This window comes from Erithacus rubecula (genome assembly GCF_903797595.1).
Source record: "Erithacus rubecula genome assembly, chromosome: 12".
In the NCBI taxonomy this organism is placed as follows: domain Eukaryota; kingdom Metazoa; phylum Chordata; class Aves; order Passeriformes; family Muscicapidae; genus Erithacus; species Erithacus rubecula.
The window spans coordinates 6,493,733-6,512,119 of record NC_136664.1 but is presented as its reverse complement, the minus strand read 5'-3'; the positions used below and the strand labels follow the sequence as shown (position 1 = coordinate 6,512,119).

General features: G+C 46.7%; 2 protein-coding genes and 1 long non-coding RNA gene across 5 annotated transcripts; 2 read left to right on the top strand and 1 right to left on the bottom strand.

The window, feature by feature from the left end:
- Window positions 1-33: 33 nt before the first annotated feature.
- Window positions 34-11,904, top strand: LOC306807107. Its single transcript, XR_013775630.1, has 3 exons — window positions 34-85; window positions 274-377; window positions 11,340-11,904. It is a non-coding gene; the product is annotated as an uncharacterized lncRNA (long non-coding RNA).
- CENPT (centromere protein T) lies at window positions 1,554-14,833 on the bottom strand (the record flags this gene model as incomplete). 3 transcript variants are annotated; one of them, XM_079316366.1, is made up of 13 exons in its annotated part: window positions 1,554-1,948; window positions 3,636-3,740; window positions 4,437-4,601; window positions 5,913-6,003; window positions 6,456-6,659; window positions 7,005-7,181; window positions 9,798-10,214; window positions 10,681-10,823; window positions 11,923-11,956; window positions 12,751-12,881; window positions 13,038-13,131; window positions 13,689-13,815; window positions 14,345-14,671. In XM_079316366.1, the coding sequence occupies 13 exons, from the start codon at window positions 14,669-14,671 to the stop codon at window positions 1,825-1,827; spliced, it is 2,139 nt and encodes a 712-aa protein (XP_079172492.1). In that variant the 3' UTR covers window positions 1,554-1,824. The 3 variants fall into 3 exon arrangements, with proteins under 3 accessions (XP_079172492.1, XP_079172493.1, XP_079172491.1); XM_079316367.1 differs by lacking the exon at window positions 14,345-14,671 and adding an exon at window positions 14,695-14,833 and having other exon boundaries at window positions 1,728-1,948; window positions 4,437-4,613; XM_079316365.1 differs by having other exon boundaries at window positions 1,728-1,948; window positions 4,437-4,613.
- Window positions 14,670-17,515, top strand: THAP11 (THAP domain containing 11; the record flags this gene model as incomplete). The annotated part of the gene is made up of 1 exon (XM_079316394.1): window positions 14,670-17,515. The coding sequence occupies one exon, from the start codon at window positions 14,670-14,672 to the stop codon at window positions 15,402-15,404; it is 735 nt and encodes a 244-aa protein (XP_079172520.1). The 3' UTR covers window positions 15,405-17,515.
- Between the last annotated feature and the right edge of the window lie 872 nt (window positions 17,516-18,387).

The following is an 18,387-nucleotide window of genomic DNA, read 5'->3' as shown; positions in this document are numbered from 1 at the left end:
CGGGGCTGCGGCAGCGCAGGGACCGCGGCGGACCCGCTCCTGCTCCTCTGGCTCTCAGCTGGACCCAGATGGCTATACAGTCTGTGTATGTATTTATATTTTTAACACAATTATGTCTTGAGATTACACGACAAAAACTGAACTCCTGCTGTGAAGCTACAGCCAGCAGGAAGAAAAACAAGATCCTTGAGCGGACTTATAGTATGAGTTCATTCGTCTGTATATATGACACACGTAATTCCATGTTTCCATTCTTTTTCCGTGTCTCCATAGCAATAAACAGGCCCTGTCATCATTCCAAAGCCATGACTGTCGGAACAAATGGAGACCTGCTTAAGGCAAGAGCTGCTTTCTCTGCATCTGAACTGAAGCTACAGGTGCTCGTGACAGAATGATCCTCCCTTCCCTGAGAGAATATTTATATAGTTATATATTTAGACTTGATATATTTAGGCTACATATATAATTACATATATTTCCATATCCATACAAGCCAGTTTCATACAAAAAGTTACAAACTCTGGGACTCCAGACTGCCAAAGAGCTATCAACTGTTTGGAAAACATCCAGTCTAAGGAAAAGGCTCCAGTGAGTTGAGGAATTCCCATGGAACATCCAAACCCAATGACAAGCACCAGGTGCAAAGCACTGTCTCCTTCCATTGCTCCCCTTGGGAATCTACACTTTCCTGTGAGAAGAAAGTGACCTGACACCCACTGGAGAAGGGAATCCCATCCCTGCAGGACGTGCAGACGCTGCTCCCAGCAGAGCTTCTCAAAGGACTCCTTACTTTCCAACACTTCAGTCACACTGTATCAGCAAAAAAATGCTCTTAATGTATTAATGGAATTATGTTTAAAAAAATCCTTGAAAAACGTCTGCCCTTTGGATTGGCATTGCCTGCTGAAGAGATTTTAACTCTATTGGCCATTATGTCCTTTAGTCTTGTGCAAAACCTGTTTAACTTCCAGCTCCTGCAGTTAAGAACTGGGTTGGATTTCCAGCAGCCCCTACAAATTGTGCCATTTGGCTGTTTGAGAAGATATACTACACACACAGCATAATCCAGAGAGAGGATCCACACTTGCAGCAGGATTTAGGACAGCCTCAGGATGGAGAGAAACAACTCCTATCACACTGACTCCACAGAAGGACACTGAAGAGGAGGCTCAATATCCATCTCCATCCCTCTGAAACTGGTACATGTGACAGGCATCATTATTTCCCAGCTTCTGAACTGTTCTACAAAGTCACACTCCTTGGCACCCTTTGCTGTGTCAGATCTCATTCCTACTGTGGTTTAGGCTCCCTGGAAGCAGTACAATCACACACAGAAGTTTTGTTTTGTTTCCATGTGTGAGGAGCACATGCACCAAGTGTCTGTACAGCAACACCAGTGGAAAACAAAGGGGCACTGGGAGCAGAGCCACAGAAAGCACACAGGTGTGTCAAACAGACACCTGGTTGGTATGAAAAGCACCAACATTTTGAACAACACAATGCAGGAGCCTCTCAACTCACTGGCATAAGCAGCACTGGCATCACACAAAATGCATACAACATTTTATTTATCATAGCTGTACAAATATTCAAAGGTAACATACAAAAATAGGGATAGTCAAATGACTTGTAACAAAGGCAGATGAGACCCAGCAGGGTGGTGTGGTGGACACAGCACAACCTGCCTCCACTCAGAACAGCCAGGAGTCACTCTCTGACTGGTTTGGAAAAGCATCACCTGGAGCAGGGCCATGGAACAACCACAGCCAGCCCCTGGGAGGGGAGCAGGCCACCTTCCCACCCAGAGGGGCCACCCCTGCACCTTCACTTGCTGGAGATGACTTTATTTCCACTCACTGCAACTGGAATCAGCATTTTCCGGTACTGCAGAGGGAAGTGACGCTCTATCAGCACGGTCAGAGGTGTCCTGTCTGTCACCAGCCCCTGCCTTTGGCCAAACAGAGCACACAACAAACAAGAGCTGTTAGTCAAATGTGTTCCCATTGCATAGCAAAGTTTTCTTGCAGGGATGGTTTTGTATTTTAAAGCTGAAATGCTCTGGTTGCTTGTGACAAACAGCTCCAGACTGGTGCTTGCAGGCAGCTTCTCAGCTCCTGTGCATGGTGCAATGCCAGGATTGCCCACACAGCAGAGCAGACAGACCCAGAGGGTTCCTGCACAACAGCTTCCCACTGAGCTTCCCACTGTTTACCGTGGGGATATTCATCTATATTGATCAGGATCAAAGTAGAGGCTCATTGCTTTTTAAATTCACAATCCACCTACCATGGGATAAATTCTACCCTTTGAAGACATGCACAGAATGATGTGACAGAAGGAAATAGCTCAGTACTCAGATTTTTTTAAAGTCACAACTCAGAGGTGGTTGGCATTTGCCAACTGTGTAGGCCATGGAGTTTTCCTGTAAACCATTGAGCTGACTGGCCTGAAAAAATCAGCATCTCCCAGTTTTGTAGAAAGAAAAAAAGTGAAACATTTATTCACACTTTCTGTGTGGAAGGAACAGAAATGCTGTTCTTATGCATGAGCCAGCAACAATTACTGATCTCTTTATAAGGCAGTAAAAGGCATAAAGACATCTAGAAACGGGTGAAACAACTAGTACACAGAATTTTCAAACCAGGACAACCAACCCATCGTGCCTCCTGGCCTGTCAGGTGGGAAAATGAAATCTCTGGATCAGGACAGCAACAGGTTACTCTTTTTAAGCATCAGCACCAACTCACCTAAGAGGCCCATGTAAAGCCTTGGTGACACATGCAAAGTGTCATCAGCTGTGCCCTGTACTATCTCCCAAGTGACTTTAACATCACATTTGAAGTTCTTCCAGTGGAGATTAAGAACAACAACCCAGAGTCACAACTTTAAATGAAAACTGGTGGTTGCTTCAGGCCCCACTGAGTTCTACAGAGGGCTTCCAAGCCAAGAATAAATTCCATGTGTTTTGGTCATAGAACAAAGTAAATTCAGACAGGAGATGGGGCAGCTGCAAGTGTCCAGAGGACAGAACACCAGTGTAGCAGCTCTGAGAGGAGCTCTTCCAGGCTGTTGTCCAGGAATGTCACTGTTAGCAGATGCTAACTGCTAGCTGGGGGCTCCTTCTCCTGCTCTGGAGAGGAGCTATCAGTTTAGATCCCAAGGATCAGCTTGTGCAGCAGCAGGAAGAGGTGTGTTTTGTTTGGAAGAGCAGGTTACCAGAACAGACAGCAGAAAACATGTGAAAATGTCAGTTGTAGATTATTTTAGCAAAGAGATCCCTTGAGGATGCAAACAGTGCAGCCCAACTTCCCTCTTAGCATTTCTCTACTTTTTCTACACATTTCCCAGACATTAGTGCTTCACCCTTACACAAATCCCTCTCCTTCTGGTTCCTCAGATGAGTGCTTGCACTCACAACCCCTCCCTACTTCCTCTTGCCCCTCCACCATCACCAAGTGGTGAAACCCAAGTCCAGGGATGCCTCCTGGAACTGCAGTGGCCTCACACAGAGTAAATACCAGATCCCACTTACTGTGTAAACACTGCTGGTGCACATTCTGGCAACAACCAGCTGTTACTGGGCTACCAAAGCACCACCAAACACTACTGCAGGTTAGTAACAACCCTTCCATTACCTTCTCATGAGGACTTCCAAGTCAGCTGCCTCCACTGTCTTCCTCCCTGCATGGTGGGTGTAAGCTTCCAGATCATCACTCAGCTGCTGGAAGTATCTCTCAGAGCTGAGGGGGAGAATCAAATCAGACTGTAGAGCATGTGAACACCAACTACTCACTCACTTCTGCAGGGAAAGCTGCACTAGAGCTGCTCATTGTGCAGATCACATCCTGCCAGGGAAAGCTGGGGGAGAAGAAACTCTCCAGCCCACAGACAAAGCTTGGCTTCTCAGCCCAGGCTCCCTGGAATTTCCCTGCCAAGACAGATGTGAAACAGCTGCACATCTGATAACCAGAACCCTTCCCAAACTTCCCACACATGCAGGAACAGGGGCTGACACCAGTGACAGAGAAATCAGCACTGAGGGTCACATAGTGGCTGCTGCAGTGACACTGTTCAAACAATACACAGATTTTACTTGTGAATGTTACAAGGTCTAAGGATTCAAAAAGTTGATAAACCTGGATTCCAATGGAACACTGCACACCCTCACTGTGACCCTTGTCCAGAGCCATTCTGCCCATGGAAATTGATAATGACAAGACTCTGACTGATACAATTTATTGGGACAAAACCCAGGTGCTCCTGCAAGGCTGCACTTTGCCCATTTCTGCCCATTTTTATCAGGCCTCCCAGAACTCTTTCCAAATGAAGAGAGAGGGGCTGTCAGCTTGTCAGCAGAATTATTACTTCAGAAGAGAAAAGACAGGAAAAAGCCTCAACACTAAAAATAATGGAAAGAACAGTTTGTTGCTACATACCATTTTTCAACAATTTTGTATGTTTCTGTAGTCACTGGCATTTTAGCAAAATGTCTGAATGCCTCCTTTATCAAACTCCTTGGTATTTGAGGCTCACGTGGTTTCCTCTGGGATGTTCCCAATCTCTTTGAAATTACCTTGGGCTGCAGCTGCTGCAGGGGAGACCTTTGAGGGAAACTGAAAATTCACACATTGAATGAACAAGGGAGAGGCAGAGAGCAAACACCAGGCTGAGTTCAGAGAAACCCTAAGCTGAACTGGGTGGGACAAGAACTACCTTGAACTCTTCATTCTTTTTCCCTCCCAATTCTTCAAAACTCTCATGCCCACACAGGAAGTTTGCAAACAGTTCATGTGACAATGTGGCCTTGAGAGAAGCAATCCAGGCTCAAGTTCCCTTGATTTCAGAGTGCTCATGTAACACACTGTCAGCAAACTGGAGTTCTCTCCAATACATAACTGCAGTTTCCACAGCATTCTTGCAGTATTCCCTTTCCAGTAGTGCACATAATCTGAGGCACTTCAGGTCACCTCTGCACCTGTGGACAGGGGAGGCTGCTCTGCAGGGAATCATTCAACACTATTAAGAACTTCAACTGGGGGTTTTTTTGTGGGTTGTAAGGTTCCCTGCCCTCTGCCCCCTTAAATAAGACTGTACATCCTAAAGGAAATTACAATTGTGTTCCATTGTAAAATAGGAAAAATTGCAATATGGAAGAGTTAAGTGAAATCCAGGGATCCACTCAGTATATAATTGGAAAACAACAGAAAAAACCTAGAACCTCAGGCTAACACATGCAAAATCCCCAGAGAGAGTGTGTGGATCACTTGACTCTCTCCAGTCTACCCATACATGGGCACAAAAATTTTATTCTTGCTTACTGCTTTGAAGTCATGAGCTAGAAAATTCCTCCTGTTCTCTAGGACCCACCACTAGTGGTTCTGATGAAGCATACAGCTTCACCAAATTTCTAGTCAAGAGGGTGCAGGTGTTAACTATAATTTGGAGTAATGCAGAGGACAACTCTGCCTCTAGGAGAGCTTCCTTTTACTCAGCACATGGCAACTGCACACAGCTTCAGGCTTCTGCACTCAATGTAAGTATGTAATTCCACTTAGACAGTGTCCTGCCATCCACAATTCCCCTGCTTCTGCAAGGGCCTCTGCATCCCACACTGGAGTCTACGGCTCCAGAGTGGCTTACCAATTGAAAAAATTCTAGGAAAAGTTTTGACCTTCAGCCCAAGAAAATATTACAAGAACATTCATTGCAAAGCCTTAAGGTATCAGACCTACTTTGGAAGAGTCTGACATTCACACAATTCCCTCTTCACTCAGCTGCTACAGCAGTGAAAGAACCCAAGACTGCAGCACTGCTCAGTCCCTGTGGCAGCTGCCAGAGCAGCTGGCAAAGCTGGGCTCTGCTCTGCCCCCAGCCCCACTGCCAGGCCACTGCTGGATGTGGCTTAGGCTTACCTGGGAGCAGCAGGTTTTGTAACACGTGGTGTTGACAGCAGGAGGTTGGAGGCTGGAACACGGACAAACGCAGGAGTCTTCATGGAAACCTCTGGGAAAAAAGTACATGAGAAACTGATGTGTCTTTGCAGAGCTCCTGGAGCAGGCAGTGCTGCCACAGCTGACAGAAACCCAGCCAGCTCCCCACATGCCTGGGCCTGGTCACACTGTCTGTGCTCTGGCTGTGTCCCCACAAAGAGAATTTCAAAGTCTACAACCTCTGTCATCTTGCTAAGCCACTGGCAAATTCTCCTTAACAAAGGGATAAGCTGAGCTACAGACCCTTACAAGGGCCAGACTATCAACTTCTCCCTGTTGGTAGATTGTCCTAACTCCCTCCAGGCAAGGCTCCTGTTACCAGCATCCCACCTGTCCTCCTCTATGAACCCACAGCAGTTTCCTCCAAGTTTAACCTGCATTTTCTTTAACTTCACTCTTGAACTTCTTAACAAGTGTGATCAGGAGAGAAACAATGTTAACAGAAATGCTGAGCAGCTTCCTTACCTTGACTTGCAGGGTGTTCAACTTCATCCTCAGCAGGCTCTTCCACTGAAGTATTCAACTCTAGCATGATAGCCTGGTCCTGTGGTTCACCTTCTTGTTCATCAGTTTCATTTACTGGAGTCATCTCAGGTTTGTTAAATGAAGAAAAGGCATGAGAGTGCCTGCCCAGACTTTCAGCTCCAATGCCTCTGGTAATTACATGTTCTAGATTTCCAAAACAGGGGGGAAAAAAAGCTCTGAAACAAACAGCTTTGCCTGATTCTGGAACTTCCACCAGTAAATTTTAGTCAAAGATACCTGCTGTAACTATACATTTCTAAACACTACTGCCAGTACAATTTTGGTTTCCCTTTAAATAAAATGCAGAGTTACATCTTAAAATTACAAAACTGGTTTGATATTTCCTCAGTAATAAGCCCAGATTCCAGAAAACAAAGGAAGTTAACAAAGGAAGTGAACAAAGGAGCCTCTTTGAGCACTGATGCCAGCCATGCAGCATGAGAGCACTCTGGCACTACAGAGAGCTGTCAGCATTAGAGGTGTCCTCACCAGCTCTGGGAGAGCCCTGGCCTCCAACGCTGCCTTCTGCCAGTTCCTTTCCTGCTGAAGGAGCCATTTCTGTTTCACCTCTCTTGTCTTCTGCTGCAGTTATCTGCAATTCTGCTTTTTCAGACAGTTTTTTCTCCAAATGTTCAGAATATCCAGCATTTGCACCATGTTCTGCAGCTAAAAAAAGAAATTCTATCATACATCTCACCTACAAAAAACCCCCAAACAACCACCAGCACAGTTTAACCACTAAAATTTGTGATAAATAAACCCAGCCATAAGCTGTAAATAAAACATGCAGATGTACTTCCTTTTACAGCTGAGAAATGCCCAACTTTTCCTGTGTTTCCTCCACAGCCACCTAATTAGAGGCACATCAGATCCTGATGAAGGAATTTTACTTACAGTAAGCAGAGCTCCTCCAGATCTGCCATCTCTATGGCCATTTTCAATTTTGGTGATTGTGTAAAAGACCAATTCCTTTTCCTTTAAATCTAAAAATACCTGGAATTTGTGCTCAGATTCTCCCTCTCATTTCCTCTGTTTTTCTGAATAAACATTTTCGTAAGAGATATATTCCATTATAGAGAGAAGAAAGCCAAGAGTGGTTTTAACCATCTGGGACAAGCCTCTGGCAGGTAGGATGAGAAATATACAGACACATTACTTGCTCCTGTTTAAAAACTTGAGCTACTGACTATTTAAGTATTCCTTTATCCTTTATATTATGTATCTAGCCCACATATCTGTTACTATGTTTCAGTTAAGCAGAAACCTAAACAGGTAATTACTTTGAGAAAACTGGACAATCTCACAATGCTGTCACTTGCTGAAGGATTTGGAAATCTTGGCTGAGTCCAGAACCAAAAGCTGTCAAACTGCACTTTCACCATCCTCTCCAGCAACTGGAGTTTTAACTCTGAAAAGTACGAGTGTGGCAAGGCCTTGGGACCTCCAAGCCCAAGGAAATGTGCCCAAAGGTGGTGCAAAAACCAGTTTTATCAATTCCACTAATCAGAATATTGGGCTGCCTACATCAACACAGGGCCTAAAGTGAAGTGAAATATTAACTAGCTTGGATTAGCCACATGTATTCCTTCCTTGACAAGAGACAACTTTCCATCTTTCCTATGGGAAGTATTACAGACCTGCTAAAACATATTCTTAGGTTTTTACCAAAACTTTATTCCACTTCCAGTCACAGCCCACTTTTAGAGTGCTTGTCTAGAAATGTCCAAGTTCTCTGCTATGACTTGAATTAAATTATTTCCAGCATCTATTGTACAATTAAGTCTTCTTATAATCTGCAAGTCACCTGAAAAACTGTTGAAATCAGATTATACTACATTCCCTTTCTTACCCTCTTGGGAAATCCTTTCCTGTTCCACTACATTCCCTGTATTAATCATCTCTTCTGTTTCACTTATTTCTAGGTCTTCAATTATATGGGAGACAACTTCTCTCAAAGATATGGTGGAAATATTTAGAGTGACTGGGGATCCCAAATATTTACTTCAACTGGTGGAGGACAGAGAGGAGCTCCATCTATAAACACCTAGAACAGATCATTAATGTGTCTCCTGGCAGCTTTTTGAATTTTCTTTAGCTTTCCTGATATATTAAAAAAACAACCGACGGATAAGACACACAAGAAACACTTAAGTGTACTTCAAGAACCTTAGGGAGTTTGCACTGAACCTTAGAAACCAGTTGGAAAAATCCTTACAACTGTTTTTCAGTTGACACTGAGGAGTAGCATCACCAGCAGCCTCCTGTGGTAGAGAAGAACTATGTCACCATTAACGTCTGACATTAATGCCTTACTGACTCCAGCATCTTAAAGATCTGCTCACTCCTCCTCATCTTCCTCTCATTTGATCTAGTCCCCTATTCCACATTCTCCCTACTTTGCATTATCTATCCCTTTGTCCTAAAGATGCCTGCCACTGGAACTCCTCTGAGCAACTAACCTTTTTCTGTTGATTCCTTCCCTTGTCCTTTCAAAACAATTTTTGCCTGGTCAAACAGTATGAGGAAAACATTTACACAACTAGGACAAGGCCAGAGAAATGAATGCCAAGGAGAGGTACCAGAGAAAAACTGGCAAGCAATGGGAATTACAAAGCAGTGATACAGAGTGAGCAGAGAGGCAACTGCCTCTGTCCTAAGATTTTTAAGGCCCTGGAAACAATGGAGAGTTTGGCTGTGACAGATAAGCAACCATACCACAGTGAAGGTCTGGACTAGGAATTTCCAGAGACTCCTTCCAAGTCTTTCTGCATGTGCTACATATTATCTCCTTACTTTTTGTGATCGATTTAGAGTGCCCACTTCTGGGGTCTCAGTACAAAGGAGAGTTGGACACAGTGGAGTCCAGCAAAGGCCACCACAACTGAAAGGACCAAAGCATCTCTCCCAGGAGGAAAGGCTGAGAGAGCTGGGACTGTTCAGCCTAGAGAAGGCTTGGGCAGATCCTTCCAATAGACACAGGTGTCTGAAGGCAGGGTGTAAGGCAGACAGAGCCAGACTCCTCCCAGTGATGCCCAGTGCCAGGAGAAAAGGCAACTGGCACCGACTGGAACATGGGAGGCTCCATTTGAAGAAGAGGAAGAGTTTGTAGCCATTACCCTTGGGGACTCATAAGAGCCACATAGACAGGGTCCTGGACAACCTCCTCCATGTGGCCTATGAGCAAAGGGGTTGGAGAAAATAACCTTGAGGTCCCTTTCTACCTCAACCACTGTGAGTTCAGACAATACCTGCTAAGCCTAAGCCTTAAACCATAGTACTCACTGCAAACCTCCTCCTCTTCAGTAAAAGAAATCTGTGCCATTCGGTTACTCTGATGGGAATGATCTTGCTTTTCTTTTTGCTGTTTTGCAGGGGTTTGTGGAGATATATGAGTCATTCTGTCAACATGCTCATGATGAAGGCTTGAGCTCTTGGAGTATCTTTTCTCATTTGTGCTCACACCAGACACCAGGCCCTCCAGTCTTGCTTCTTCTTGATCTGCATCAGAAATCAGGCTCCTCTCTGCTGAAGTTTTCAAATTGGACAGTTGGGGTTCAAGAACAGATTTATTTTGGCTCTGTTCATCCAGCTGGGGCTGAACAAAGAGCTCTGTGCTATTCATCATCATTTCTGCATCACTTGTCAGGATGCTTGTCCGAATCCCAGATGCAGATGGTGAGTCCACAAGACAGTTCTGTCCTGTTGAGAAAGTTTTAGAACAAATTTTATGTAAAAAACTCTTCATGGTCATAGGGACATACTTTACTATCAGGACTTGTGTAATTCACGATTTAAACCATTCAACCAAATTTTACTCCTCCTCAACAGATGAAACACTGAAACTGTATGACCCCACTTCTGTACCCCAATTCTGCCTCCCAAACCAACAGAGATCTCAGTACCCACAGATGATGATGATGATCTCAGACAATTCCTGTGGTTTAAATGACCAAACTGGGCAAAGCACATATTTAAGTGCATAGAATCAAAGGAACTGCTGAGACAGAACCTCATTCTAATCTTGCTTCCCATATCCCATTCTATTTCTGTGAATGTATTAGTAAATTTTAAATTCTAAAATACAGACCATGATTCAGCAAGTGCTTCTAAAAGCCCCTTTAATGTAAGGCCCTGCCTCCCAGAAGAGAAATAACACAAAAGTAACCTTTGTTCTTCAGCATGTTCTGTTCCACTCTGCCTTCAAACTCTTGCAAGTCAACAGCCCTGCGGATTTTTGGCCTCCGGAGCAAACCCCTCTTCTCAACAGTGTCTGGGGCCAGCAAGGAACCCACAGACATGTGAAGGGATCTGTAAAAACAGGGAAGAAATTGTCAAAATCAACCAGAACACAGGCATGATGGCACTAACAGTGACACATTTCACAGAACTAGGAGAAATTTCCCCCAAAAACCCTTGAAGATTTTGTCAGTCTTTAAATGAATTGCTTATTTTCATACTATCACCCAACATCAGGATATGTATCACAGAGATCAGGAAGCAGACTGCTTTACAGCCTCCCTGAGACACTGCAACACTACTGACAAAAGGGTAGGAAATTTTAAAAAATCTTAAATAACAAAAAAAAAGAGGGAAAATACATGTTTGAGAGTAAAGACATACTCTAGATGACAATGGGGTGGTAAGAGGACTTCCCAACAAGTTTAAGAATCTACTAAGTATCAGTACTCTCAGCAAAGTACAGCTACCAACACACTGTGACTGTTTTAAGAAACACCTAAAGCATAGGAAAAGATGTTTCTCACTGTAGGTGTTTTGCACCCTGAAGACTGACCATGCTCAAAGACCTCCTGTCCCTCTCTCCAGGCAACCTGATAAAAAAGGGGGTTCAGAGAGTTCAAAGACAGAAGTACAGAATGCAGCTCCAGAAAGCATCTCATGGTGGCAGCCCAGGCAAAGGCTGCAGTGATAAAGGTGAAATAATGGGCTGACTTTGGCCAAGGTCATTAGCAGAGTACACAGACAACAGCAGAAAGTAAGTTCACCAAAAATCTTTTAAAGTCCAGAAACTACTGCACAGATGCAAATGATATGATAAAGCTATTAACAGGGATACTATTCTAAAGTACATTGTATACTGATTTACTGCTGGAAGCATGAGAATGAAAGGAAAAAAAGGAATGATCCTGTCAAGTAAAAAGAGGAGCAATAGTAGCAATACAAGCTAAACCAACCCAGGCATACAGTGCAGAGCCACAATTTGTGAAAATCTAAAAGTGTGTGGTGCAACACCTTTAAATTCTATCAGCTGAGGGGGAGATGACTGTGTTATTGCTAACACTAACACAGGTTTTTAACATGAACCCAGGTATCTGCACTGTTCTTCACCCCTTCAGATGTAATCATACCTAGGACAGCCACAAGTTAAGATATTTTAGGTTAAACTCACCGAGTCATAATTGTGCTGTCCAACGCTGACTGAGCTGGAAAAAGTTGATTACACTTTAGTTGAGAAATTACTCTTTATATAACTGGCTACAGAAACACCCCAATGGATCTTCCTCTTTTCAGAGCCAGTCATGCTACAATCCTCAAATATCATACTTTGGTGCAAACAGAATTAGATAACGGGATCACTTTACTATTTCTTGTCTACATTTCAGAATTGCATATTAGAAATCTACTAAGCAATTTCTGAAAGGGTAAGAGAGTAATTATATCAACAAAAATTTAACATGGCATATATTAAATCTGTATGGCAGACTTAATAATTTTAATTTTACCACAATGATAACAAGATGTTAGGCCTTGATCACAAACACCCTTCAGCAACCCAACCCAAACCCATCTGGAGCTTTAGAAACACAGACAACAATTCCAGACCCTTGATGAAACTGAAACTCAAACCTGTTCTGGCTCACAAAGAACTTCATAATTAATTTATATAATTGCAATGGAAACTATGCAGCTGCTAGAACTGAGAAGGCTCCTCTGGAGACACACCAAAACTCAAAAAGCACCAAATTGCAAAAGTACTCAAGAAGTTTATATACAGTCATGGCAGAGCCTAGAACTTGGTTTAAAAAGGCTTCTTTTGAATTTTATAGGATGGGGGCTTTTACTTTATCTATCACCCTCTTTGCACCAGATACTGCAATGTGAATTCCAAACCTACAACTGCCCAACTGGATAGCTCCTGACAACTGAGCTGAGCAGGTGAGAACCAGCTGAGAGCAAATGCAGCAGTGATCAAGGTAATTCTTGACAGCAGCCCTACCTTGGTACTGGGAAAGTCGTTTCTCTGCTGCTCTCTCAAATTCAGAAATGCTGAGTTTCTTTCTCTTCTTTGTCATGTGGAATACAGTGATCCTGTCCTCAGGAGCAACATCTGACAGCTGCAACTCCCCCCTACCAAAACAAACCAAGCTGGAGAGGCATTTCTGATAATTCCACCTGACAAGATGCAATTCTGATCAAACACAAGTCCTGCTACCCAATCTCACCACAGGAACTGCTATACCTGGCAGTGTAATAAAAGTGCAAATTATAAAAAATCCTACTTACATGCTGGAAACCCTCTTAGATGGGACTTCTGAATGAACTTCTTGTGTGTCTTCATGGGTAGATATCTGAGGTGCCAGTGGTGAAACTGGAGGTTCTACAAAAAAACCAGAACATTTCCTTTCCACAATTCAACACAGCAAGAACACAAAAATGCAGCAGGGAGTCACGTCTACACTATAGGCTGTAAACAACATTTACTAACAGGTTAAAATAAAGACCTAGTGAAAACTCTTTGGGTTCTGCTCCTGGGAAGGCTGGCAATGACAAAGCCAGTGGTGACAGATGGCAGCACAGGGGCTCCTGCACTGCAGCAGAATGTGCCTCTGCAACTCACACCTGATCCTACTGCCAGAGGCAGCACCAGGATAAGACCAAGTGAAGAAGGTTTTTAAGAAGATTTTCAAAGCTATGATTTCACCAGTGTGCAAGGTCTGATCTCTCACACAGTTGTATTCAGGTGCCTTGCAGTGGTTCCTCTGTAATATAAATCAGTCATACAACAATATCTGATTTCTGTTCCGTGTAACAGCGAAAGAAAAATGGGCTACCAAGGAACGTGCTCTTTTTTTTCTCAACTCTACTAAAACATTGTCTTTCTGTTCTCAATTCTTCTGAAAAAAAAAAAAAAAAAAAAAAAAAAAAGACACTTACGGCTCTGTATGACTCTCTTGAGCATAAACCGTGGTGTGCCATTTCTGAGATCAGGGAACACTGCCAGTCCCTGCGTCGCCAAAGTGCTTCTGACAGATTTACTCTGATTTTCTACACTCAGTCCAGTCTAGACAGAAATCGAGACAAGCAATTCAAAGCTAGTATTTTCATTATGAAAGACCCAACATCAAAAGCATCCACCACCCATATTCTAATAACAAGCTAAGCAAGCTGGTAAGCTGGTATTCACAAATTCCAAAGAAAAATTGCTGATGTTGGCTTTTTGACAACGGTGGCACTTCCCACGTGCACGGGAGACAATTCAGCTCGGGATGTCACCCAGGTGGGCTCCAGAATAAAACCCTCCTGTGGACCAAATTCTGAGCGGCCTCAGAGCACAGCGCGAGCCGCGGGCGGCTCGGCCCCAGCCAGGGGTTCCGGCCCATTTTCCACGATTAAAGGCAAACGCGGGTGAGGGAGCGGCCTCCGCTCCTGCTCCAGAGGCCTCGTTTCTGTCTCAAACCGAGAGCGGGCGGGAGGGCGGCGCCGGGCGACTCCCACGGGGTGGTCGCTCCCAATAGCGACTCTCCTTTCCTCCCTTCTATCTTTTCTTCCTCCCCTCCCTCCCGCCCGCCCTCGCAGATCCTTGGGGGCACCTGGGCCGCCGCCTGCGCGTTGTGGCGGCCGCTGCGCCTGAGCGCGGCCCTGCTCCGGGTCCGCCCGTCCGCCATGTTGGAGCCGGTAACGGCCGCACCCCTCGCGCCTCCCGCCGCCTCTCGCGAGACGTGCGCGCGCGCCGGGAGGGGCCGCGGCGCAGTGTGGGGCGGGTAGTTCCGCCGGCGGCGCGGTGCATTGTGGTCCGCGTAGTTCCGGGGCGGCGGCGGCGGCGGCGGCGAGAGGCCGCCCGGGCCTTGTGGGAGCTGTAGTTCGGCGGGGCCGCTCGCCCCGCTCGCCGCGGGTGTCCCCCCGCCCCGCGAGGCCATGCCGGGCTTCACCTGCTGCGTACCGGGCTGCTACAACAACTCGCACCGCGACAAGGCGCTGCACTTCTACACCTTCCCCAAGGACGAGGAGCTGCGGCGCCTCTGGCTCAAGAACGTCTCCCGAGCGGGCGTCAGCGGCTGCTTCAGCACCTTCCAGCCCACCACGGGCCACCGCGTCTGCAGCGAGCACTTCCAGGGCGGCCGCAAGTCCTACCTGGTGCGGGTCCCCACCATCTTCCCGCTGCGCGGCGTCAACGAGCGCAAGGCTCAGCGGGCCCGGCGCCCCCGCCCCGCCGCCGCCGCCGCCGCCGCCGCCCCGCCGGGCCCCGCGGCCGCCAGCGAGGCCCCTGCAGGGGGCGCGGCCGAGGACGTGAAGCCCATCGACCTGACGGTGCAGGTGGAGCTCGGGGCCGCCGCCACCATCGGGCCCAGCCCCGTGCGGCTGCCGGTGCCGGTACCGGCGGCGGCGGCGGCGGGGGAGGAGATCCCGGTGGAGGGCGGCCCCCCCGATCACTCGTACTCGCTGTCGTCGGGCACCACGTCGGAGGAGCTGCTGAGGAAGCTGAACGAGCAGCGCGACATCATCGCGCTGCTGGAGGTGAAGATGAAGGAGATGAAGGGCAGCATCCGCCGCCTGCGCCTGGCCGAGGCCCAGCTCCGCGAGGAGATCCGCGAGAAGGACCGGCTGCTCCACGCCGCCAGCGCCGGCACCCGCAAGCGCCACGGCCTCTGAGGGCTGCCGGGGCCCGGCCCGGCGCGGGGCTCGCCATCCCGGAGCCCCCGCCGCCCTCGGTGCGGTGCCGGGCGGAGCAGGGATGGGATGGACCGCGGCCCCTCGGTACCCGGCTCGGCCCGCAGCACAGCAGCCCCCAGCTGGGCAAGGCCATCGGATCCCGCTGCCTGGACCGGACCGGCTCCGTGCCCAGCCCCGCTATCGCCCCGACATTATCTCCGGTGTCACCTCACAGCGGGCCCATCGAACCCGCTGCGTGCGGTGTCGGAACGCGCTGCTCCCAGCGTGGATGGGACCCGAGTCGTCACTAAGTGGACGTAGGGTATCAGTTTTCAGCAAATAAACTCGCTCTGTGTCAAGTGAGGTAACAGCAACACTACCCTGGAGAAGGCGTGTCCGACTGCCGTGGGCACCGTGCCCATCATAGGAATGGTCGGTGATGTCGTGTTCAGCCTCGCTCAGTGGAGGAAAGCTTTAGAAACCCTCTCAGGGTGATGTGTTTCTTCAGTAAATTACTGATGCCATAAAAGACTGCCGTTCCTAGTGTGACAGAAGCCCCAGATTAAAGAGTGTTCTTGTACTGTGTAGTTTCTCCTTTCTCTGCAGCGTGTGTGTATTGGTTACAGGTGTCTCGATGCTCTCGACACCACTAAGGATCACAGTCTGGTACAAAGAGCACGGTGGCATTTAACAGCTGTAGTTTATGTCATTGGTTTAAGACTCCCTCTAATGAAATGGAGGCTTTGTAACACATTGGAATTTTAATCCTTGGCTTTCGTTCAGAGAACCAGGATGAAACAACAGTGACTTTACCCGCAGTGGTTGCAAACCTCTCCTGTCTAATCCTTAACTAGTTGGCATGACTAATAATCTGTACATTAGGCAAGACCGTACTAAATCTTGCTTGTGTGTTCTAAACCAAGATTTAAGAGTATTGTAACAAATCTATGTGGAATGGTTGTGTAGTTTCTGTTTCTAGCCAGCATCAGTCCCTTCACTTTCTGCAACAGGAAACCAAATCAGTTGGCTGGAAAGAGGGTGGAGTGAGGGTGGCAAAGCCACGGGTGTGGCTTGGTTATGCACATCCAGCCTGGCTGGTGGAACAGATCCCTCAGGAGTTTGGAGGAGGAGGAGAAAGGGAGTGTCTGGTACCCCAGCATGGCCCTGTGGCAATGGGCAATGAGGATGGATGTTGAGAACAAAAGGCACTTTTGAGAGCAAAAGGCACTTCACCACAATGTGCCCATGTTCACCTTGGAGGGAAGAATTCCCAGGTGTTCTCTGGGTCTGTGAGATCCTTCTGGAACCAGAATGCATTGTACTCAGCAGACTGGGATGTCACTTTTACTAAATTTTATAGAGGAATTTTCTAAATGTAAAAAGTATCTTTAGTTTGAAATTATGTAATCTTTGTAACACTGGCTAATGTAGCTTTACAACCGTCAGCTTCAACACTGTATACAACCGAACAAAAGGGCAAGGTGGGGTTTTGTAGCTGGAGGTTTCTCTGTAGATCCTAAGCCAGTTCAGCTCCAGGTTGTCACAGCCTGCTATGTGATGCATGGGTCATTTTTTATTAACGTGTGTGCCAAGTTGGATGGTCATCTGTAAAGATACTACATGTCTATCTGTGTACTAAGTCCTTCCCATTACTTCAGTTTAATTTATTCTCCAATCTGATATGTAACTCTCCAGCTCTGTGCTATACTGATTTCTCTGCGAGTCGAGTTAGCGGCAACTTTTTCATTTGGTTGGTTTGGCTTGTTGTTTTGAGTTTGTTGGGTTTTTTTTTTTTTTTCTGTAGGACAAGCAGATAACTGCTCCACCATGGGATCTAACATAGGTGATTGGTCCAGCAGCTCTAGATGCTCCCATCAGGACAGTAGGCAGCACAACATCCTCCTTGCAAACGAGGCTGGTTGTGCATCTGAGCTTGTTGAGAACGTGCATGTCGTGACAGTCGTGGTACTTTTTCTACCATTGGGATGCACTTCAGGATGTTCAGCCATTCAGCCTTGCTGGACTGGTTACCTGCTGGACTGTTTGACTTCTCCAGGTTACACTGAGGTGCTAACATGCTTAATTTTAATAAAGTATATTTTGTTTTCTTATGTTTCCTGTCTCCTTGCAGTTTATATATCTTTTTCTGAAAGGTTTGTGGCTGTAACTTTGTCTTATCTTTTGTAGCATCTTTTTTTTTTCTTTGTGAGCTGCACAGCTGGAGCAGCAGGAATATCTTTACATTCTTGTAGGGTGAAGAGGAGGAGTTTGAGGTCAGCCCAGTGTACCTCACACCTCCTTGTGCAGAGGTTGGAGCCATTTTGATGAGCAGTCACAGGGTGCTCTCCCTGTAACCAGGAGGGATTTGAGCAGGGAGCCAGGCTTCCCACAGTTCTTCCCCCAGCATGACTCCCCTGTCTAATGCCTGGAGGAGGAAGAGGAAGGCATGGCCTCCCATGAACCAGCCTAGTGCAGGGAAGAGCTCACATGTGCTCTTAGAGCTTGTAATTCCACTTGCCAAAGTTCCTGGTTTCAGATTCATTTAGAGCTATTAGTCTCAAGCAAATGTATGCAGAGAAAAATTTCAGCTGTGCCTCAACCATCACATTTTTGGATTGAACTGGGAATGTTAAATGCAGCTGCAGGATGGGGAGGTGATTGTCCCACTCTGCTCCGTGCTGGTGCAGCCTCACCTCAAGTTCTGGGAGCAGATGTGGCCACCATAGCACAAGAAGTATCTAGAGCTGAAACAGAGCATCCAAAGGAGGCCATGGGGATGGTGAAGGTTTTAGAGAGGAAGCCATGGGAGCAGTGCCTGAGAGTGCTTGGCCTGTTCAGCGTGGAAAAGGGGACACTGAGGGCAGAAATTTCCTCAGGAGGGGCAACAGAGGGGCAGCGCTGGTGGCTGCTCTCTGTGACCCGTGAAAGGATCCGAGGCTGAAGCTGTGCCAGGGCAGGTTGAGGCCGGATTAGCAAAGCGTTC